A 23020-nucleotide genomic window follows, 5' to 3' on the forward strand; every position below is an offset into this window, starting at 1 on the left:
TCAAACACATATCCTAAAATCCATCTGCACAATATAAATACCTTTACTTGTGTAGAAGAACTCATTATTTTAATGTTTTAAAGACTGTGGTAAGAAAAACGAGAACAATACACAATGTTCAAGTTGGCATTTCGCTTTATAAAATAAAACAAATACACACAAGTCAGTTAATAATTCTTCTAATGGTAACATTGACCGCGTTTTCATTTCCTAATCTTAAAGTTTGTTATTTTACCAACAGTGTATCACGTGAAGTCAAGTCTCAGTCAAGTGAGTGCGTGGGCGGGTTCTAGGAGATCACGTGAAATGAACCCCCAGCCAATGAGAAATTCTCATGGAGGGTGCATAATCTGTATAAAGACCGTGGTCAGCTTGCTGCACTGAAAGTCATCGTTTTGTGATACTGCTGGGAAGTGGGTGAGTGTATGTAAACTGAGGCAGTGGTTAATAGGCTTTAACTAACTATCTAAACAAATATTTAAATAAGTAAATTACATATAGTGCTGGGAAGGTGGTGTTAGTGACTGTTAATCTAAAAAAAAAAAAAAAAAAAAGTTGGAATGTCCTTTTTGTTTGCCGACAGTAGTTTGTTTGTGTCGTTTTTTTACGTTGATGTAGCAGATAGTTGTTTAGCTTTTTGGTGTGTAGTTGGTAACATAATGTAATGTGCAACCAAGTGCGGTAATCGTGACATTCTAAAGACTTCTGTGCTAGCAGTTGATTAACACCATAACCCAGTAATGAGTAATAAATACAGCAAGCGTTTACGATGTAGTCTTTATTAAAGGGGTAGGTAATTCAGTTTAAAATGTAATGGGTTGTTTGTTTTGAACCGTAATTGGTGCCGACAGGTCTCGATACTGTTTTTTTTTTATTTTATTTGTTCTCAGTACTGCGAGTTGAAGACGATGTTGTTTTGGTTTCATATGACCAATTTTGCTGAGCTATTCGTTTGTATGAAGGTTCGCATTTGTTCTGAAAAAGGGGATCATCGATTTGTTTAGGTCATGCTTCTCGCACGAGAAAGTGTTTCTTTTGAAAGTGTTTGAGTCGTTTTTTTTGTTCAATTTTCCCTTTGGATTAATTCTTAGTTGTTTTTCCTTGGAATGATTCAGCTGTTTGGAAACGCCCGGACCTCGTGATCCCTGGCTGTACAATGAAACTGGCTTTCTTGTTTGATCTCATCACTGGCTCGTGCAGTTAAACAGTGGTGAACGTGCACCCCAGAGTACTAGATGGATATTTAATTAGTTTCATGTCCAGCTATGGCTTGATATTCAAGGAAAATGCTTTGGTCACGTTGTGTTTAAGTCCTTGTTGCATTTCTTTGATCTTGGTGTCTGATTACACAAACTTAAGGTGTTCGCCTTCTAGAGTATGTTGTAAAATCCGTACTGTTTTGCTACCCGTTAGGCCATAGAGGTTTACACCCTATTATAGGGTTTGTGGACAACCTTAATTTAACACACAATTGCAACCACTCTGTGTAGTGTGTGTGTGTGTGTGTGTACATACATGTGTGTATGTAGCTGTGATTGTAGCACTTGCCCTAACTTTATAATTTGACCAATATTGATTTCTTTAATGTGTGTGTTTACTATGCAATGCCACCTAGATGTTCTAAAGGGCTTTTCCTTTTATTGCATAGTTCAATTGTAGCATTTACAAAGTATTTCTGGATAAACTAAACTATGAACTTCCTTTCTCTTGCAGGTACCACAGCCATGAATCTGTATTTGAGTCTGTTCTCCCTTTGCTTGGCTGTTGCTTCAGCTGCCCCAAGTTTAGATCCACTTCTGGATGACCATTGGCATCTCTGGAAGAATTGGCATAGCAAGAAATATCACGAGGCAAGTGTTAATATCTCAAACTATTTTAATAATTCCACCTGTAATGTAACATTTGTTATACTAACGATACAGACTTTCACTTTGTAGAAGGAAGAAGGTTGGAGGAGGATGGTTTGGGAGAAAAACCTGAGGAAGATTGAACTGCACAACCTGGAACACTCTTTGGGAAAACACTCATATCAACTGGGAATGAACCATTTTGGTGACATGGTAGGTGAATTCATTTAACTACAGTGAGCTGGCCCAAGTTGGAATGAAGAAGACTTGTTTCTTAAGTGACCCCATGGTTAAAATATCAATAGCATTATAGTTATTGACGTGGTGATAGGATTCTGGGTAGTTCAAATTGCGGTTGGCATGCTATTGCCACATTAGCTCTAAGTGCTTGGTTTTGAAAATGTGATTGTGAATGACAATCTTGTGCACATAGATTGCTATATATTAAATATACTGGGTGAGCTTCAAAGATGACTTGTAGGCCATGGTGGAGACCAGTTTTAAAATGCAATTTGTTATTGAACTGCTGTTGGGAAGATTGAGGGGTGTGTTGTATACTACCTTTTTATTCCCCCCCAGACAAATGAAGAGTTCAGACAGCTCATGAATGGATACAAGTACAAGAAGTCTGTCGAAAGGAAGTTCCATGGCTCTCTGTTTCTCGAACCCAACTTCCTGGAGGCACCACAACAGGTTGACTGGCGGGAGAAAGGATATGTAACTCCAGTCAAGGATCAGGTATCATTTCAGACATTTCTGGAAATTTTGCTTAATGGCTAATTTAGATAAAGGTTTTGCATACTACCCTACTTTAATGGTACAGGAGGGACACTACTAAGTGGACTAGTACTGTACCATCAGATATTTCAAATACTCCTATTTGAGGGCAGTGGTAGTAGCTATGTTAATCCTGTCATGTTATTCCTTCCAATACTTTGAAAGCCACATTATATCTATATCTATCATATTTTTTTTGTCAAATGTATTGCTGTTCATTTCAGGGTCAATGTGGTTCCTGCTGGGCTTTCAGTACCACTGGTGCTTTGGAGGGTCAGCACTTCAGGAAGTCTGGCAAGCTGGTTTCATTGAGCGAGCAGAATCTTGTGGATTGCTCTCGTCCCGAGGGTAACGAGGGGTGCAATGGTGGCTTAATGGATCAGGCTTTCCAGTATATCAAGGACAACAACGGCTTGGATTCTGAAGAGTCCTACCCATATGTGGGAACTGTAAGTGGACAAACTATATACAACTTTCAATCGTGGTGGACACTTTTAGCATGATCGTAAGCTTTTGAAAACTTCATCCAATGTATTTGGTTTCAGTGAAGTAGTTGTCTGTGAATTTAGTAGGTGGTGAAGAGTACAGTAAACTATGTTCATGTTTTGTTTAGTTGGAACATATATTTGTAATACAATGTTAATTTTCACTTTCTAGTGCAAGTTTTAAACCACACTGTAGTCTAGAATCAATTGCATGCAGATTTGCAAAGTGATTTTTAATTTATTTTTTATAAATGTAATTTTCTTCCCAGGATGACCAGCCCTGCCATTATGATCCCAAGTACAACTCTGCTAATGACACTGGCTTTGTAGATGTTCCAAGTGGTAAAGAACATGCTCTGATGAAAGCGGTTGCATCTGTTGGACCAGTTTCTGTAGCTATTGATGCTGGCCATCAGTCATTCCAGTTCTACCAGTCTGGTAAGACTAATCATTTTTAACATTTGTTTATTGATCTGTGAAACCACTGTAGATATGTAAGCTGGTATTGGGTATAACTGTTGGTAGAAAATAACCAGATACCCATTTTGGCTGTGTTCAAGCTCACATCTGGTAGCCCAGTGTTGTAATTTTACAAAGATGCCTCTTCTGGTTTATAGCAGCTTAGGTGTTCAAAGCTAGAAGATGTGCTAAGCTGTAGATGAAAAATGGTTATGACTTTGTATTGTAAACCAATCATAACCTTTTCTTCAGGTATCTACTATGAACCAGAATGTAGTAGTGAAGAGCTGGACCATGGTGTGCTAGTTGTAGGTTATGGATTCCAAGGAGAAGATGTAGATGGGAAGAAATACTGGATTGTCAAGAACAGGTAAGAATGCCTTGGCTGTAGCTTTTTTTTTTTTTTTTTTTAAGGGTGCAAAAACAAATTGGATGTACTAAATCTAAATGCTGACTTTTTTTCTCTCCTCTTGCAGCTGGAGTGAGAAGTGGGGTGACAAAGGCTTCATCTACATGGCTAAAGATAGGAAGAACCACTGTGGAATTGCTACATCAGCAAGCTACCCTCTAGTGTAATCTGCACTGAATCTAGTTTCAAAAGATCTTTGCAAGATTAATGGACCATGACCTATATTAAGGCCCAAACAACGCTTGAACATGTGCAAAACCTAGTTTTAAGTCCTGGTATTGTGTTGGTAACACTCTGAAAGTACTGTTACAGTGCTACACTTTTACTTTTTTTTTTTTTTTTTAATTTTGCTTTCAAGATAATGTAAATATTAGGGTGTTTTACATTGCACAGTGTCTTCTGTTTTTAGGGAATTGTTCAGCTTTTATTTAATTGTGATTTACTGTGCAGTGCACAATCTTATATTTGTTTTAAATAAAGATTTGAAACCAACTGGCTGAACTGCTCTTTACTGAGGTTTCATTTGAACAGGAGGCTGTGTGGCTTGGTGGTTAAAGGCTTGTTACCAGGAGGTCACTGGTTCAAATCCAGGTTAAGCCACTGACTCATTCTGACCCTGAGCAAGTCGCTTAACTTCCTTGTGCTCCTGTCTTTTTGGATGAGATGTAAGTGACTCTGCAGCTGATGCATAGTTCACACGCCCTTGTGCCTGTAAGTTGCCTTGGATAAAGGCATCTGCTAAATAAATTATGTGTATATACACACATGCTGTCTTCAATGTAGTGAATGCTGCATGAGAAAGGGTCCACTTAGGACTGCCTGTCCAGCACACTCTTTGACTATTGTGTGTTCAGTTGCTGTATCATTACATGTTTTTTTTTTTTTTTTTTTTTTTTTTTTTAATTAGTGGTTTGGCCAGTAGTCATTTTAAAGGTGGGGAATAGTGACAATTTAAGATGCCCAAACCATGACTAGTGACAACATTTTAAGGTTAATAAGAGGGTTTGATGTGATTGCTTGAGGAAACCCTGGTCTGCACTTGACATATTTTTAGAGCTTTAATATTACCACAGATGTATAAAGATTGCAAAATTTCAAACCTTGACATGCATCTCGTGAGGTAAAGTATTATATGTTAAACTAGAAAAAGAAAATCATTTGATTTTCTCCCTTGTTTCTCTGTCAAAGATTAGTCCCCTGGCTATCTTTCCAATTACATTTGTATCTTGGTGGTTTATAGTAATATATTTGGAAAACCAAATGGCTTCCTGGTTTTGAATGTGATATGTGTTTTCAGTATGTACTAATTTTTTTTTATTTTTATGTCATAACTTCCACCTTTTTGTTTTCTTTGTCAAGAAGTGTACTGCCATTATGTGACTGAAGCCGAGTGGCTCAGTAAATTGCTGTTTTACACGTCTGTATACACACGTTTTCCAGATGGGTGTGATTAAGCTGCGTTCAGGAATGTATCCATAGAAGAAGGGTAAACAGTAAAACCGCAGCAGTACTCCAAAATAGGTATCTAATGGAGCTCAGTTCCACCTACAATGTTTTGAATGCATGTTACCCTTCATGGCATTTCCTGTTGCAACAGTCCTTGCTAAGAGCGTGATTTGTTTTCATGTCCAGACATGGCTGGGAATCATGCTGTGCTGACTCATTTTTTTTTTTTTTTTTTAATAAGAAATTGTCAAACAAATACACATGAGCAGAATCCATTTTATCTGATGCAGCAATACATATAAATATGTGCATGTAGGAATAATTAGTATAAAACATGAAAGCATCTTTAAGGATATTAAAATCAATGCACTCGCATTGAATTTACAGAACACACTAATCAATGTTTGTGAGGCTTTGATTGCATTTCTGTTTTTTATCGTACTTCAGCATCAAAAGATAAATAAGCATCAACCTTTACATTTTTTTCAGCCTTGTATGTCTTCCATGCAGTTACTGTCCAGTTTAAACCAACCCATTATTTCCATTTGAAGAGAACGGAGTGTGCCCTTAATGATACATTGTCAGTGCCCTGCTAGTTGGTTCTACGTTTTACTAGCATTGTTACAGTTAATACTTCCATTATATGTATTGAGCAACAACTGTATATTAACTGCTAAAATAATTAAATTAACCATATAACTTAAGTAACACAAAAATAGCAGCATTCAGAATTCTGTTAAACAGATTTAAAAAAAAAAAAAAAAAAAAAAAAAAACATTACAGAAGATAGAGTACAGTATAATCATTTCTGGAAATCCACATAAATAAACAGACTTTATGCATTTATTGTTTCTAATGTGCATCAAGCTTCTTGTTAAAGTCATTACTTGCTTGAATCAAACACTGCGCAAGACTACTAGCCCTGAGTATGTATGTGTCTTACACACATTGTGTACTGGTTAAGCCTCTAGCTCCACTGTTCATGAGACCCTAGTATTGAAACCGAAATCAATTTCATTCAGGGTTTATTTTAAAAGAAATTGGCACACTGAGCTAATATGGTGTTATTTATTGTTTATAAGTCATGTTGAGTATATAAGACCAGGGTCCGTTAGTTGTTAGTTCATTCTGTAATGAGTAAGTAAGGGGCATGATAACCAGGAAGCTGTGTCAACCACAACAAGACAGAGGGAGGTATGTAGGATGGATTTTCATCCCTAATAAAGAGGTCATATCCTGTATATGAGAATGCTTGAAAGCAGATGTCTTTATTATCCCTCAAGCTGCAGAGGAATACAAAAATATTGCTGGAGGTATTCATCACATTCACATAGAAGCAACTGTTTTTTAAATACAAAAATGCCCCACTTAAACTTGTTTTTATTTTTTTGGTACAATTTTCAATTATTGAAGAGATGCCATACTAAACAGAACGCTTGTTGTTGTCAATTATTTCTGGCAAATCTGCCTGAAAACCAGGCAGAAATTAATACAGTGTTAACACCCTTTTTTAACATTGTACAACCTGGTTATGAACAACTATTTCCTGTACCTGGAATTCATCCCAAGTAACCTTAGTTGACCATGAATACATTAGGACAAGAATGCAGCTAATGAATGACATTGAGAATGGGTAAGCAGACAGTGTAATAAAGATGTTTGTATATATAATGCAGAGGTTTGGAACCAGGCTTAGGAGGTTATACTTATGCCTCAGTCTGCACCTCACAGAACTAGATTAAGTTTAAAAAGTTTAGATGCTTCCAATCAACTGAATAATTTATTAAAGCTAGTTCTAAATTTGTATTTAGGTATAATGAAATGATTAAGCTGTTCAGGGCCTGTTAAGGGGTTTAATTGATTTGACTAATTAAGGTAATGGTTGGAACAAATTCCTGACTTACAAGTGCAGAATTTATCTACCCCAGCACTAAACTCCTGTTACTGAAGTTCGCCCTAAACGGAAACAGGAAGACAGGAAATAACGAAGTAAAGAAGGTTTGACTGTTTTGGAAGTCTGTGTGTTAATAACAGTCTGAGCAGGAGGAAGGATACAGTGGGGGGAGGGAGAAGGGCGGGGAGGGTGTCTCTTTGCCTTAAGTTTGGTATCTGCAGCAACAGCTTTACACTGATGCAGCATTTTAGATTCACTACAGGGAATATTTACTAATTATCAGCTGCGGACAAAAGCAAATTACACCCTGGTTTAATGATTACAAAATATAACACAAGCCTTCTATCAGTAGTTAAAGACATCAGAAAAAAAGTCTGTCACTTTCTGCTACTGTATAACATTGTCTCATTCAATCTTGTTACCAGGAAGGGGCACATATACAGTATGTCATACTTTACAGTTTTGCATCTGTATAACTGCTTGTCTAATTAGTCTTAAAAATGTATTTTAAGTGCCTCAATCTGAGGATATATGGAGACCATCTGCTTGTTTTTACTTATATTTATACATCTATGAAGAGAACCAACCCAGCATAGTTTATTAATTGTATCTGGATATGTAAGTAGAGCCAGCCTGTCCAAATTTATTTACTTAACACTTACATTTAATGTATCTAGAATACATTGGCCAAAACTTACACAGGAAATTCTTCAATTAAAGTTATTTAGCATAGTAATGGGGGGGGGGGGGTAATGTCTGTATGACAACTTATATTTTCACACTTACAGAAGTGATTATCTAATCATGAGCATCACAACCTGGGCTATATAATATGGAGGCATCCAGGCTGCAGCAATCACCCAGGTTTCTCTGAAGAAAGAAAACTTGGTCAGGATATGCTTTAGTTTATGTTTGAGTATTAGAATGAACCTGCTTCAGAGGACTTCAGTTTATTGTGCTGTGTTATAGTACTATATTAGCCAACACTGTTAGAAGGGCATAAGTTAGAAGGCACCACATAGTGGTTGTCCAAAATTCTTGCTTTTTAGCCAATTCACGGATATATGGCTTCACAATAAAACTCAGGTTAAAGAAAACTGTTGCAGTATCCTTTTTTTGGATCATAAAACCCAAGGTCATAGGCCAACAAAGGAAACTGGAGGAGGGGGCAAGAGAACAGAAAGAAATCTGCCTCTAGATTAAAAATCACACCTTTCCTCAGCATCAAAATTGCAATTGAAATCTGCCACAACCCAAATCGTTTCAAAACAGATGAAAACGCATACCTTCTGGATATAAAAGAAATCTCTTTATTTATCGATATTAAAAGTACAACAAAATACCCACAATACTATCTCCCCCCCCCCCCCCAGTTTGGAGTCCCATTTCTAAAACTCTTGAGACTGAGTGTCTTTGCTGCCGTCGTCGGGAGAGGGCTTTTTAGTCTTCTTTGGGAGAAGTTGAGCCTGAATGTTGGGTAGGACTCCCCCTTCAGAGATGGTCACCCCTCCCAGCAGTCTGTTGAGCTCTTCATCGTTCCTTACTGCCAGCTGGATGTGTCTGGGCATAACTCTATGCTTCCCATTCTGTCGGACAGCATTGCCTGCCAGCTCCAGCACCTCCGCAGTCAGATACTCCAACACTGCTGCCAAGTAAACCGGCGCACCAGAGCCAATCCTCTGTGCATAGTTACCCTTTCGCAGCAGCCTGTGAATACGGCCCACAGGGAACTGGAGACCCGCTTTAGATGAACGGCTCCTGGTTTCGGATTTCGGCTTTGCAAGCTTCTTCCCTCGTCCAGACATTTCAAAAGTTGATCAAATCTAAAAGAATACAAGTTAGAAACATCCTCATTTACAGTGTATACAATATCGGGGGAATTTAAAATGCACCCATTCTACTACATGCATGGCTCATCTTGCATTATTTTGGGTGTTGATGGTATTTGCTGCATTAAAACCAGGCAAAGAAACATTCAAGGTTGAAAGCAAATTGGCAAACAAAACATGGTTTAATTTAATTTAATTTTTTTTTTTTTAAATATAGATTGCAAAAACCTTTATTTGGGAAACAAAACTCAAGCGGATGGTAACATGCTTACAGTATTTGCACCTTTAACCAATTAGCCACACATTTAATAACTATCCACCCAAGACTAGCAGCCAATATGAGGCCTGCAGAAATCCTGTTGTACTGGATCCCAGAATTACCCAGTAGTTCACACTTGTAGCTGATTTCACAGCTCATTAACGCCAACCTGACATGTGTGTTACCATAATTTTGTCAAAGATGAGTGTTAATTAAGGTCTGTGAAACCACCCCATAGTGGCCTATGTGGAACACTTTCTTTGTTATAATGAAGGTACCTGGTTCAATGTACAACGTTAGACTGCTGTGCAGCTGCTGAAATAGACATTTAAACGCTATGCAATACTATCAACAGAATACTAGTAATCACTTCCAATCGGGATATTGCGATATTTGAATAAACGTCCATTAATTGCCATTTCGATAAAGAAAATAAACATTTTATATACGTGTGTGTTTTATATAAATATATAAATAAATAACAGTTCCCTTAAAAAGGCCAGCATGTATAGCGAGGTGCTAACTTTTCTGAATGTGTTGGCGACAAAATGAAAGACTTTAAAAATCGGCACGACAACTTACCTCAAAAAATAAAAAAAATAAAATAAATAAATAAAGCAAGAAAGATCAACTCCGCGGTATTTTCCCCCCAGACAATTTCAACAGGCTCTGAATTGCATCTAACCGTCGTAGGCTTTTTATACTGGTTTAATTAATCTCCTACGTTTAGCAACATTTACCATGAACTCGTTGATAAATAATTACGACAGATTGGGTCTTATTGGTTAAACAATTCCAAATGTTTTTTGATGGACACGTCACGTGCCTAAACAGCGTAACATTTTCACGTATCTTCCGTGTTAAAGTTGAGGTAAATTTTAAAGTGTTTATCCACTTATGGTATTGTTACGGGTGTTGTGAAAAATCCTGCATCGTGACTTATATTTGCCTATACATAAAAATAGCCTAATTATAATTGTATTGTTGGGGACGTTACAGTATATTAGATAGTTTACTGGTCTGCTGTTTTGAGTGGAGTTACCATTCCAGTACTACAGTCTGCAGTTATGAGAGGAGTTATCTTTCATATACAGTGCCTCTGCAGTATGCCTGTGACCTGCTTTAAACTGATTGTTTTCAAACTGTCGGCAACTGGAATATGATAAATAAATAAATACATAAAATAACATGGATATATCCTGGTATAAACATAGGAACAGTCACCAGCTGTGAAAAATACAATTTCAGATTAAAATGTACGACTTCATAATGCTGTTTTTATTTAATGTCCCAGAGTAAAATGTTTCTGTTGTATGTATTAACAGTAGTCTGTTTTTTAATTGTTAAAGAGCGACTTGGTATGGGTATGAAATAAGTTTCAGGTAGATGATGTACAGGTATTATAAACAACAAGAATAAAAAATTAGTTAAGATAAGTCAATCAAGTTGCACTTTGGAGAAAATTATATGACACTTATATTTGTGCAGTAGGTAGGTGTAATGTGTATTATTAGTATGCTTTACCGAAAATGCCAGTACAACAAATGTTAAGGAAAATCATTATTAGTTCATGTATTGTCCTGAATGAGTAATTCCTTGTTAGTTTTACCTTATATAATTATCATTATTATTATTTGTATTTCTTTTACACAACTTGACAGCTTCAAAATAGTGCCATTGTTGTTTTTACGTTTTAAACTAAGTGTAATGATGATACCCAACAAGCAGTGGCTTATTAAGTGGTTCTTTTTATTTTTTCACTGTGTTTGAGATTACAGAGGAGAGTGGCCCTGACAGTGAGATTAGCTGCTTTTCTGATGTTTCTGTACACAGGCAAGGAATTCCTGCACGTCGTCAGGGGACCCCAGGATCATGGGCACCCTCTGGTGGATGCACTCTGGCTGTACATCAAGCACTGGCTGAGTGCCGGTGGTGGCCATCCCTCCAGCCTGTTCGATGATGAATGCGATGGGGTTGCACTCATACAGCAGCCTGAGCTGCAAGGAACAACAGAAGAGCAACATGCTTTGTCATTGCAGTGCAGTGACTTTAATCAAATCCCTTTTCACTTGTCACAGCAGGAATACTGGAACCCCCTTTACATAGAGATTTTAGAAGGGTGAGTGAAAACAGTAATATTATAGATGTTTTTAGTCCCCAGTTTTTAATTCTACTAATTTATGGAATTTTTGCATAACACACAACGCCACCTCAGACAAAATGTTGTAACTGTAGCAATTAAACCATGATGCGCTTTTTACATTCAGGTAAATAATTTGAAAATTAAAATCATTCATTCTGATTATGTACAAATTGGCCATACCTCGATAATTACTTTTTCAGTTGCTAATGTAGCAAAAACATGCTCATAACTTTAAGACACTGCCCATGATCATCAAAGTGTCTTACTCCAGGGTGAGCAATTATATTTGCCAAATGAAAACAGTCCAGTCATTTTACAAAACTAGTAGAAAACAACTTAAGTGGACTTTAAATTAGCATTAGAAAATTAAATTCAGTTAGAATGTTTCACACTGGATAAAAAAGCTACTAAGAAAATTCAATTCAATTCAGTTATATCCCAAAGGGGCTACATATCGCAGCAGTGGGGAGGATGAGGCTGTACGTATGTACATATCTATGTCAGGCGTTGTAGTTTTACATCTAGAGAACCGCTTTCCGAATTTTTATTAAGCTTGGTAAGTTATTGAGAGTATGTGTGGCACATTTTAGAATTTTACATACATCTAGAGAACAACTTAGAAATTTTGATCAATCCCATGCACATTGACATTGTGGGCAGCAAGGCTACTGTTTTTGTGGTCAGAAGTATTACCAGCTTACCTTTCCTTTAGGGCTTTTCTTGTTAGCTGGATACAGGAAGATCCCTCCATATGTTAGAGTTCGATGAACATCAGCCACCATTGAACCTACATATCGGGAGCTGTAGGGAGAACTGCCATCCTGCAACCAAAGAAACATTGTACTGTATGAACTGTGCATTACAGACATTGCATCTTGAGTAAGGAGCATCCGTGACAAAAAAGATTGTCTGTTACCACACATCTGTACATTATTGTAAGAGGTGCAAGTTTCAGTTACCTTAGCAAATAGAGGTAATACACACTATTTCATATGTGATATCCTCAGAATGCAACACCAGGTGCCACATTCACACCAGGTGCTTCACTTTATATCTGTCACCTGCCCAACAAAGGGATATTTGTTCAAGCAATGTGGTTAATCCAGGATTTCAGTTTGTTTTTGTGTATGTTTAATGTTACAATATCAATGGTAATGATTAAGGTCTAACATGAAAAGCAACATTTCTTTCCCTTTATGGTTCATTGTCACTTTGCACAAGTTAATGAGCAACTCACGGCACCTATTGCATCAAGCCGAAGCAGGTGTCTTGAAATGGGGTTAAAATCCTCCATCAAGCTAAACTCGTGCGTAACATGGCCATCTCCCAAATTAATAAAGTAATTACCAATTGGGAGATGGCCATGTATATAAAAGCAAAGCAGCCGCTTATAGTAGGTTGGTTGTTCAGAGAGGAGGAACGTGAGAAGTAAGATATATAAATAACAATTGCTACTCATGCTGGCTGTACACCAACATGCTACTTGTTAGAAGATTGTGTCTGTTTATTTTGTCCACTGTGCCGTTTTGTTTTGTGTCTAGTGTTTTGTTTTGTTAAAAATATTTTATTTATAATTAATAAAGAAAGAGCACATTTGCGACTCACCCGTAGTACCATGCCTCTGTGTGGTTACTTCCTGGTCTGTGATGTCACCACTCGACCATCCTGTCACATAGCTAAATTAGGTTTATGTAAGTCTTTGCAGGACCCAGTTCAACAAACATAAATGCATGAAATAACTGTTTTTCATCTTGATGCCAAATTCATGATGGCTTAATTGAATCAAATTTGAAACAATCTCTGCATATATTTTCTCAAATGCTTTTTCCCTGCTAAATGTAAATTGAACTGGTCCTTACTGTAGGTTCTGATAGGGCTGATTTTTTTTTTCAGCAAAAAATTTAAGTTTAAGCCCATTTTTTGCTACATTTAAACTGCTAAATTAAATTCCCGTACTAATCTTCAGCTGAACCATTTCAGAAGGAAAGCAAAATCTTGACTCCAATGTATATGCTAATGGAATAATGTAAATCCTAAATGTTTTTTTTTTTTTTTTTTTTCTGTGTCTTGGAAAGTCTCTGTTCTGCTTTTGACCTTCTAAACCTTTACTAAATATAGTAATTCTGTACATACATTGTAACAAATGATAGGGTAGTAACGATGAGCAAAATTTACAAGGACAATTTGGCTTTTTTTTTAAATTTACGATTTGTTATGAAAGAAGAAAAACAACAACTAATTGGAATTTTTGCCATGTAAACAACTTGAATTGTAAGGCATTGCTAATTATTAATAATAATTGGTAATTTTCTGCTCCATGAGTTCAAGGTTTTTGTTGTAAAAACTGTTTTGATTGTAATGGGTCCTTTCTAGACTAGATCATTGATTTAAAAAATAAATCACATTAAAATCAAACTAATTTTAACACCTTACCTTAAACTTTTTTAAATACCAGTACTTGAGACTTTCTCTGCCAAGACAGCTTATAAAACCCTGCTTATAAAATGCATCTGCTTGAGGTCTTTTCTAATGCATTTGGGGTGGATGCATTCTATTGTATTGGTCTTTGGTCCAATCAATATTTTGAATACAGGGCTGCAGGCCAGGTGAAGGTCATCTTGCTCCTTTTTGGAACAAATAACTTAATAAAGAATTACTGATTGACCATGGTCTGTGGTGGAAAGCAGTAAACAACAAGGAGCTGGTAAACATGCAGAGAAGAAGATGTCTTGTGAATGGCTGAAGTAGATTTCTCCACTAAAAGATGCACACTGAGGTTTTATTTTTAACAAAATTAGCAAAGGTTTTGATCTATAAAAACACTTTTACTTATCCCACTGAGTCAAAAACACAGTCAGCAATATATTTCCAAGTATTTAAAATAAAGGTAAGAGTACAAATACTAAATACCATGAACTGGTATAGACAAACAATGTTTATAAACCTGTTTACTTTGAAAGGATTGTTGGAATACTTAAAAACCCTTCAGATAAATGTATAGTGATATTTTCAACCAGATTTAAAAATAAATAAATCCATAATATAACTCATGGTAATTGTTTTAACAAACATATATATATATATATATATAATATGATATATATATATATATATATATTCTTAAAGCAGTTCTGATGAATTCAATGCAGTTTGACACAATCCTTACCGACAAGTTCTTAAAAGGGTTTCATTGTAAGCTTGGCGTTGTGTGTTTTCAAGCTTGTTTGGATTCAAGCAGGCTCATGCAGAGAAGCTGTTACACAGCAGCTATACTGAAGACTTTATTGGTCAGATGATAAGGCACAGCTGTTTATTTACATTGAAATAGGACAAGGCATGTCTGCATATAATGGCAGGGATATTGAAATGTAGTTGGTTGTTGATCAATGAGTTCATGTGCTTGACTTGGTTGATTTATACCGTCATTAAGCCATTTATTAAATACATTTTCATTGCAGTACATTAGTCACTCCTGTTTAACTTTTTTTTTGTACTTATGTTCATGGGAATCTAAAGCAATTTTAAATCTATATAAACACTGCCCTAGCCTTGAAACAGCACAATGGGAGTGGAGGTGTTATTGCACATTAATCCCACTCAGACCGCTTGATTAATCTTCAAAAGTATGCAAAGGATTTTAGTAAGCAAGACGTCCATAAGTACAGTGTTGAAGAGGGCAACAAGATTCTAGTACTACTTCCATATGATGTGCTGCAACTATACTGTAGTTATTCAAAACAGCAAACAGTAGTTTTGAAAAAACCCTCTGTCTAATATCAGATAACATCTGATAGCAGAAACATTCTGGATTTTTCTGGATGTTTTTGCTATAGCTGCAGTTAAGCTTCAGAGGTCAAGCCAGCCAGTGTGTTTGACTTGAACGTACAGAACTCAAGAAAGAACATGGAGTTTGTTACATATCAGTGCAATGTTAGTAATGATTCAATGTTCATTTTAAATAAGTTTTATGAGCCTACCTGTGGGAATTTCTTCTTCTGTAAATACTCAGTTATTGCAGGATCAAAGTACATGGCATACCCTTCATTAAGGCTGTAAATATTACCCTTTTTCTTTATCCTCACATCTTTCTCCACAAGGATGAATTCCCCTACAGCCTAAGCATAAATAAAATGGGATCACATTTTAGGTCACAATTATTGTCATTATTTCCTAACAGTATATTATTATCTTTTTCAAACATGTTTCCTCACAAACTAAGATGATGAGGAAAGATTGACAAGCTGGTAGAAGCAGAGACCTTTATGTGCAAGTACAGTAGGTTCATTCAAATCATTTCCCCATTAATTTGGCAGTCTCAATCTAATACACAATAGAGTGTAATAATTACATTAAATAATCCCTAACCACACAGTATGGCACAACTGATGGAAAAGTCCAAAGAATACTTTTGCATTTGAATTGTAAAAATGTTTTATATACATGTATGAGTAGAGATATATATTTTTTAGATTTTTTTTTTTTTTAACATAAGCAGCTCTTGCAAACCAGCAGCTCTAACTTCAAAACTAATTATGGTCAATTCTAACAGTGTGGATAGAATATACAGGACTATTATGCACAATATTATGGTTTCAGTATCTGTCTAGTATGATAAAGCAGGTTAATCTGCCTTGTGTTTGTAAGAGGAGCACTGACCGGATCCAGCATGAAGCAGTTGACTCCTTGTCCAGTGGTGAGGGCAACCAGTGTGGCACTTCCATATAGGGCATAGCCAGCAGCGACAATGTTCCGACCAGGTTGGAGGGCATCTTTCTCTGTGGGCTCGCCTTCCCAGGTCTGGGAGGAAGGGGAATGGGATGGGAAGAGTGGCACAAAGCTTCTATTTGTATAATCATTCAACAAATCAATTGTTTTCAGAAACAGAACTTTATACAACAGTCTCTATCTACCGATCTGTCTGCTGCCTGTCTTCTATAGTACTGTAGCAGTACATGGTACTGAAATTGATAAACCTATTAAATAAAATGCCACATTCTGTAATAGTTATTACAACACTTTGTCCTCACCAGAGAGTAGGATATTTAATGCATAACAATTGTCCATTTTGTACATACATTTTATATGCACTGTTCAGTATATGCTATTTATATTCATTTGGATTTGGATAAATAAGATTTATACCACAAGATCAGAGATTCATTCACAAACGATTGATACATAATAAATATTGTTACCGACACTAACCCCTCAGTGCTTCTGTGTTTTGTAGTTGGATATCTGTTTGTATTGTCTGTTCTCTTATTTTCTCAATTGTGTTCCAGTAGGCATGTTTGAACAGGGACTTTGAATCCATGATACATCATCCCAAGCCTTAATAAATACCTGGCTCTATTTGAGATGCAAGTAAAATATCTAAATTACATTGAATCCCAAACCAAGCTATAGTGTTCAGCTTGAACCAGGTAGATGTGAAATGACTCATTGAATTTAAAAGTTGTAATTACTGTAAAGAATGTACTGTAAAAAGCAGAAATTCAAGTCAGGCAAGGAAGTCCAACTCATGAATGGTGACTCATATCCTTTAGCAGCTTGATACAGTGTCTCATGAGCACTATGCAAAACCCCTTTTCACAGTTACTGAAAGGCAAGCATTATCTAATCTCATGTCTTCACTCACTCATCTCCTTGTTACCAAGCACCAAAAACATATTTTGTTTTCAAGATCCAAATAATTTGGTGAGCAATGAAAAGGTGAAACACTGTAACTAGCTCTTGTACTTAATTTTAAACGTGGTGACCTATTTCTATTTTCACTCTGTCAGACGGACACACTTACCTTTCTATGGATAGAAAAGATTGTCCCAATAGATGCCAGGCAATCTATATTGGAGGAGCCATCCAGTGGATCAAAGCAGACAATGTATTTACCCTATGTTAAAGACACAGGGGTTATACTTTGCTTATAGCTGTACAGCTTGTCTACTTCATATACTGTACTGTTTATGTGCTACTTGCAGTGTGAATCTTTTCTTTAGCAAATTCCATTACTTTAGAAAAAATAACATTACTTAATGATTGCAAGAAGCTTCTCATATATTTATTGTTGACAAGATTAAGGAAAATGTTATAAGACATAATGTAAACGACCTTAAAGCTAAATACAGCAGCTCTGAATCTCCATTGTGGCCCTACACCCTACTGAGAGTGATATGGCAGGTGTTCCCATATAAAGAAATGACGACAGTTCCATCTAAAAAGTTATGTTAAATTATGTTTAAGCATATTCTAGAGTATATTATAGAAAACTAATGTTTTGGACTGTGCTGCATGTATATGTGTTATCTGTTCCATGCAAGTCAGCATTGTACTAGAATGCTAACTTGGTTAAACTTTAACAAAAAAATAAATAGAATGCAGGTCTTCTGACAACTGTTGTTTTTCTAATACTGCTTGATCTTTCCAAGTGGACACCTGACTGGGCATTTAGCTGGACTCAAAGAGCAAAGTAAAGCAATCAGATGATTCTGTTGAGACAACAGGTTGACCACCTGTACCAAAACGTATGTGTTTGTATAGCCTCTCAGCCATGCTGATCATGTAGATTCTCAGAAGCACAAACTGTTGTGTGTCTGGGAGGTTGGCTTGTAGACATACAATACATAGTCGCTGCTAAAGAACAGCATTACAACATTCATCAGCAGAACATCATTCTTACAAACACCTTATTGTTTTGCTGCTACAAGTCAGGCCCAGTTATCCATTTATTCAAAATACTAACCCACCTGACCAAATTATTATACAGTTTTCTATGTGCAGAAAAAAAAAAGTAATTTTGGTATACGATAAGTGTGCTGCATATCCCTCTTGAATGTCCAGTAAACTAAACACAATCATTCATTAGTAAGTTCTTAAAGAAAAACATTCAATAAGATACTGGTAAAAAGGAAAAAATTACATAAAATAAAAACAGTGAATCTTAATCCTCAAGAGAAAATGTGAACAGACAGAATTACACCTAACAGGTGTTATCATCCAAGTCTAAAGCAGTATTAGGGCGCCCTCATGTGGTTCTGTGGCAGAATGAACCTACCCTTTTGTCTGGTGGAGTAATAATGGCATGTTCGTTTTCTTCCGAGACCATGACACAGGTGCCGTAAGAAGACTGTAACATATTAATGACTAGATCGTTGGAGAGAACATCCAGTTTTTTCACCTGGTCCCCAGTGACATTCACAGAGCCAGCAATCCCATACCTTAGCCATGGGAAGACAGAAAAATGAACTACAGTCATTCAAATTACAATTCTGCAACTTTGTGCTTATTACCTACTGTACAATGTATGTTTCCACCTAAAATGGGAAGCACAACATGTTTGGCTGGTATACAACATTTAGATTCTTCTAGTTTTTTGTATTACCACAATATTTAGATTCTTCTAGTTTTTTGTATTACCACAATATTTAGATTCTTCTAGTTTTCTTTCAGTTTTTTACTAAGGGGAAATTGTAGGGTTTTTTTTTTTATTATTATTATTTCAATCCATTAAAACTTTTATATAAGAGTACTATTAGAAGTTTCCAGCCAAGTCTGCAACAGCTACATCCATACTCCACGCTGTATCCACCTCTCTGTAACTCTTTATCAATAATAATATCATGTTGTGTCAAATGGGCTATATTTTTGGATCTACCACATCTCATTCTCTGATTGTTTTGATATTGCATATGGGAAGAAGGAAGAATCCACAAATATTAGCGCTCAACTCTCATTATTTTTTAATTGATGATCCTCTAATGATACCTGTGAGGGATGAAAATAAGCACTGAACAGGGGCCATTATTGAGCGGTCAGATCTTAAAACATATTACATTGACATCTCTGTATCTGACACCTCTTAAACTAGAAGAGCAGTTCTGTGTGTGTAGCAAGTCTCAAATAGATACCTTGAATACTTTGAAAGACCTGACCTTTTAAACATGACCCCCTTTCAGTGCTTTTTCATGAGCACCACCCCATCATACACCCATAGCTTTAAAAATAATGACAGCTAATATTTTGGGATTCTTCCTAAGACCATGTCAAATTTTATATGATATGCCTTTTTGTATTAATCTCATTGACAACAGTGCACCCACATCCTGCCATATTTAGAATAACTTTGTAAAAATGGTCTCTTACACAACTGATCCATATATGTTATTCAAATGACATCTCAGATATGTATTCTGTTATAACAAAAGCTATATCTCCCCAAAAAACTGGCAACACTTTCTGTACAACTACTTTAGGATCAGAATGTGAGGACTCACATGTGTGCCAGGCCAGCCTTCCTGACAGCTGAAGAGATGGCCTTTATAGCAGTCAGCATGGAGTTAAGGAGTTGGGTCAGCTCCCCAGTCCCTTTAGCCTTCCTGCCCTGCTCCATGACAAACCGTGTCAGGGTGATAACATCTGTATCGAAGGGCGTTTGATCCGACATTTTCCTCGGCAACTTCCAGCTTTTCCCGCAACACAGAGAAGTGTGTGACACAAGGAGGTTGTGAGTGGTAAGTAACTGTAACTAAGCTTTCACATTTCAGAGCTGTTTCAGACAGGGCACAAAGCCAAGGCTATATTTATAAAACGAATGGATCATGTGACTGAAATGCCTCTGGTGTCTAGTAATGTAAAATACATAGGACTGCATTGCTTTTCACAGACTTTATTCTGTTGTAAGCATGTAAAGAGTACTATTAAATTGACTCTCTTGAGGAAAGTAGTTTACTATCCTTTTCTGTCAAAGTATCCTTTTCAGAGCAAGCTTAGATCCATTTTAATAATAATAATATATATATATATATATATCTATAGCATTATATATTAATGTTTTAGTATTAGATAATATTAACAATATAATTACAAACTCAGTTCTAACGTATTTGTTTTCTTTGATTATATATCCCAAAAGCTATAGTAGAGCCTTGAAATATTTATGAGACACATTTATACTGATTTACTAATTTTAATAAATACATGAACACACAATACAGTTGGCACTGCCGACTTGCATTGAACTTGACCATGTCAAGTCTGAAATGTCAATAGTCCAAGGGCTCCGGTTGACTTTTACTGAAAGGTCGCCTGGTCTAAAAACAGGCAGCTTAGAAATCCCTGACACACGCAAACTTATCTGATAACGGTAAAAGCCCTACTTTGATTTGTGTCTGAAATCCGGTGTTAAGCCAATTTACATAGCTTCTGCAATTTTAAAAATTAGATAAAAAATATATATATATATATATATATATATATATATATATATATATATATATATATTATATATATATCAGGGATGATCCACGCGTTACAAAATTTAAACTGTGCCTTGGTTTAATTGCATAATTTAACCTGATACAATTACTGCATCCATCTCATTTGTTTGTTTTTATTACTGATGTTAATATTAGTCTTAGTTGTTATTAAGTTCTTATTTATTACCTATAAGTGCCTTAACATGGGTCTTCAAGATCAGCTGACCCCGTTCTATGTCCCCTGGTCCATTCAGTGACCAGAGTTAAAAATAAGTTTGAACTCTATTCATGTGCGCATGCATGTACACATATGATATTTATATATATATATACTGAGTGTACAAAACATTAGGAACACCTTCCTAATATTGAGTTGCACCCCCTTTTTGCCCTCAGAACAGACTCAATTCGTCGGGGCATGGACTCTACAAGGTGTTGAAAGCGTTCCACAGGGATGCTGGCCCATGTTGACTATGCTTCCCACAGTTGTGTCAAGTTGGCTGGTAGTGGATCTCTACTCCGAATAGCTTGTTCCATCTCATCCCACAGATGCTCAATTGGATTGAGATCTGGTGACTGGGCACACTGCAGTTTGAATTCACTGATGTTCGTGGAACCATTCCTGGACAATCCTAGCCTTGTGGCATGGGGCATTATCCTGCTGAAAAAATCCATTAGCAGATGGATACACTGCTGCCATGAAGGGATGCACCTGATTGGCAATGATGTTCAGATATCCCATGGCATTCAAACGTTGCTGACTTTTATCAAGGGGCCCAATGTGTGCCATGAAAACACATCCCACAGTCACCACCTGAACGCGGCATGATGGATGCAGTACTCATGTGGTTTTCTCCCTAGGACCATCAGCGTGAAACAACTTTCAGACCAGGCAATGTTTTTCCAATCCTCCAGTGTCCAGTGTTTTCGTTCCTTAGCCCACTGCAACCACAGTTTCTTGTGTTTTGCTGAAAGAAGTGGAACTCTGTTAGATCGTCGGCTGCCATACCCCATTCGTGTCAAGGTACGATGAGTTGTGCATTCTTTTACGAGTCTTTCGGCACCAACGTTGTACTGGACTGTCAGTTAACTAACTGTAGCCTATCTGTTGCTCTGCACAATTCGTGTCAGCCTCCTTTGGCCTCTTTCATCAATGAGCTGTTTTCAGCCACTGGCCTGCTGTTGGCTAAATGTACTTTGAGTGGTGGACCATCCTTGATACACATGGGAAACTGTTGAGTGTGAAAAACCCAGCAGCATTGCAGTTCTTGACACACTCAAACCGGTGAGCCTGGCACCTACTATCATATCCCGTTCAAAGGCACTTAAATATTTTGTCTTGCCCATTTACCCTCTGAATGGCACACATACACAATCCATGTCTCAATTGTGTCAAGGCTTAAAAATCCTTCTTTAACCTGTCTCCCCTTCATTCACCTCGTTAGTCAGTTTCATGGAAAGAGCAGGTGTTCCTAATGTTTTGTTGTGTGTGTGTGTCTTGTGTATTCGTGTTGTATTATATATATATATATATATTATATATAATATATATATATATATATATATAGATATACCATACTATATATATAAATTTTCAGAGTTTAGTAACAATTATTCTTTAATAAAAAATAATGAAGTTTCATTAAACATTCAAAGCATAATTTTGTTTATTTTTTTGTGCAAAACTTGCTGCACGACTGAAGAACACTTTCTTTTACTGTTGTCCATAAATGTTTAGGTATTTACAATCTGTATATATGACATATATACTTGTGTCACAGTAAATAAAATTTTGTACAATTTTTTTTATAATATATAATATAATATATAATATCTATATATATATATATATATATATATATATATATAGATAGATAGATAGATATTATAGTTAGATAGATAGATAGATATTATATAAGGCCTTACATGGGTCTTCAAGATGTTACATTCTGTTAAATAAATTTAAAAAATCTGATAATTGAACAGGAATTTTAAACTGAACTTCCCAGTTTTTTGCCAAATGCCAATTTTAAAATAACAATGAATTCATTAACAGACACTCTAAGAAAACAATTACCAAGCAGCAACATGACTTTTATTATTACAGTGATATTCCTTCAGTTAGACAGTCCAAATATACAGATAAGTGTATTTAACAATCCCATTTAGCGTTTAAAAAACGCATGGTGTTTTGACTGTTTTAGCTATGTTGTATAAACAG

The 23020-nt window shown here is 36.3% G+C and overlaps 3 protein-coding genes across 3 annotated transcripts; 1 reads left to right on the forward strand and 2 right to left on the reverse strand.

Moving 5' to 3' along the window:
- Positions 1–331: 331 nt before the first annotated feature.
- LOC121317218 (procathepsin L-like) lies at positions 332–4444 on the forward strand. Its single transcript, XM_041252914.1, has 8 exons — positions 332–417; positions 1714–1850; positions 1938–2060; positions 2427–2585; positions 2849–3073; positions 3379–3547; positions 3821–3938; positions 4045–4444. Exons 2-8 carry the CDS (start codon positions 1725–1727, stop codon positions 4142–4144), a joined length of 1020 nt encoding a protein of 339 aa, XP_041108848.1. The 5' UTR covers positions 332–417; positions 1714–1724; the 3' UTR covers positions 4145–4444.
- A 4260-nt stretch (positions 4445–8704) lies between these two features.
- LOC121317229 (late histone H2A.2.2-like) lies at positions 8705–11039 on the reverse strand. Its single transcript, XM_041252940.1, has 2 exons — positions 9988–11039; positions 8705–9140 (listed from the first exon to the last, which is right to left on the reverse strand). The coding sequence occupies exon 2, from the start codon at positions 9120–9122 to the stop codon at positions 8706–8708; it is 417 nt and encodes a 138-aa protein (XP_041108874.1). The 5' UTR covers positions 9123–9140; positions 9988–11039; the 3' UTR covers position 8705.
- A 96-nt stretch (positions 11040–11135) lies between these two features.
- On the reverse strand, positions 11136–20088 carry LOC121317224 (fructose-1,6-bisphosphatase isozyme 2-like). The gene is made up of 7 exons (XM_041252927.1): positions 19819–20088; positions 18600–18762; positions 17346–17438; positions 16205–16345; positions 15526–15663; positions 12250–12369; positions 11136–11402 (listed from the first exon to the last, which is right to left on the reverse strand). The coding sequence occupies exons 1-7, from the start codon at positions 19986–19988 to the stop codon at positions 11208–11210; spliced, it is 1020 nt and encodes a 339-aa protein (XP_041108861.1). The 5' UTR covers positions 19989–20088; the 3' UTR covers positions 11136–11207.
- Positions 20089–23020: the final 2932 nt, after the last annotated feature.

The sequence above is a fragment of the Polyodon spathula genome, chromosome 1, assembly GCF_017654505.1.
Source record: "Polyodon spathula isolate WHYD16114869_AA chromosome 1, ASM1765450v1, whole genome shotgun sequence".
Lineage (NCBI taxonomy): Eukaryota > Metazoa > Chordata > Actinopteri > Acipenseriformes > Polyodontidae > Polyodon > Polyodon spathula.

Excerpts from the sequence above, each read along its gene's own strand:
- LOC121317218 (XM_041252914.1), top strand. The coding sequence starts at position 1,725 with ATGAATCTGTATTTGAGTCTGTTCTCCCTTTGCTTGGCTGTTGCTTCA. Across the intron at positions 2,061-2,426 it reads TGAACCATTTTGGTGACATG|ACAAATGAAGAGTTCAGACA; the intron begins GTAGGTGAATTC and ends ATTCCCCCCCAG. Across the intron at positions 2,586-2,848 it reads TAACTCCAGTCAAGGATCAG|GGTCAATGTGGTTCCTGCTG; the intron begins GTATCATTTCAG and ends TGTTCATTTCAG.
- LOC121317229 (XM_041252940.1), bottom strand. The coding sequence starts at position 9,122 with ATGTCTGGACGAGGGAAGAAGCTTGCAAAGCCGAAATCCGAAACCAGG.
- LOC121317224 (XM_041252927.1), bottom strand. The coding sequence starts at position 19,988 with ATGTCGGATCAAACGCCCTTCGATACAGATGTTATCACCCTGACACGG. Across the intron at positions 15,664-16,204 it reads ACTGCTTCATGCTGGATCCG|GCTGTAGGGGAATTCATCCT; the intron begins GTCAGTGCTCCT and ends ATTTATGCTTAG. Across the intron at positions 11,403-12,249 it reads AGAAAAGCCCTAAAGGAAAG|CTCAGGCTGCTGTATGAGTG; the intron begins GTAAGCTGGTAA and ends TGTTCCTTGCAG.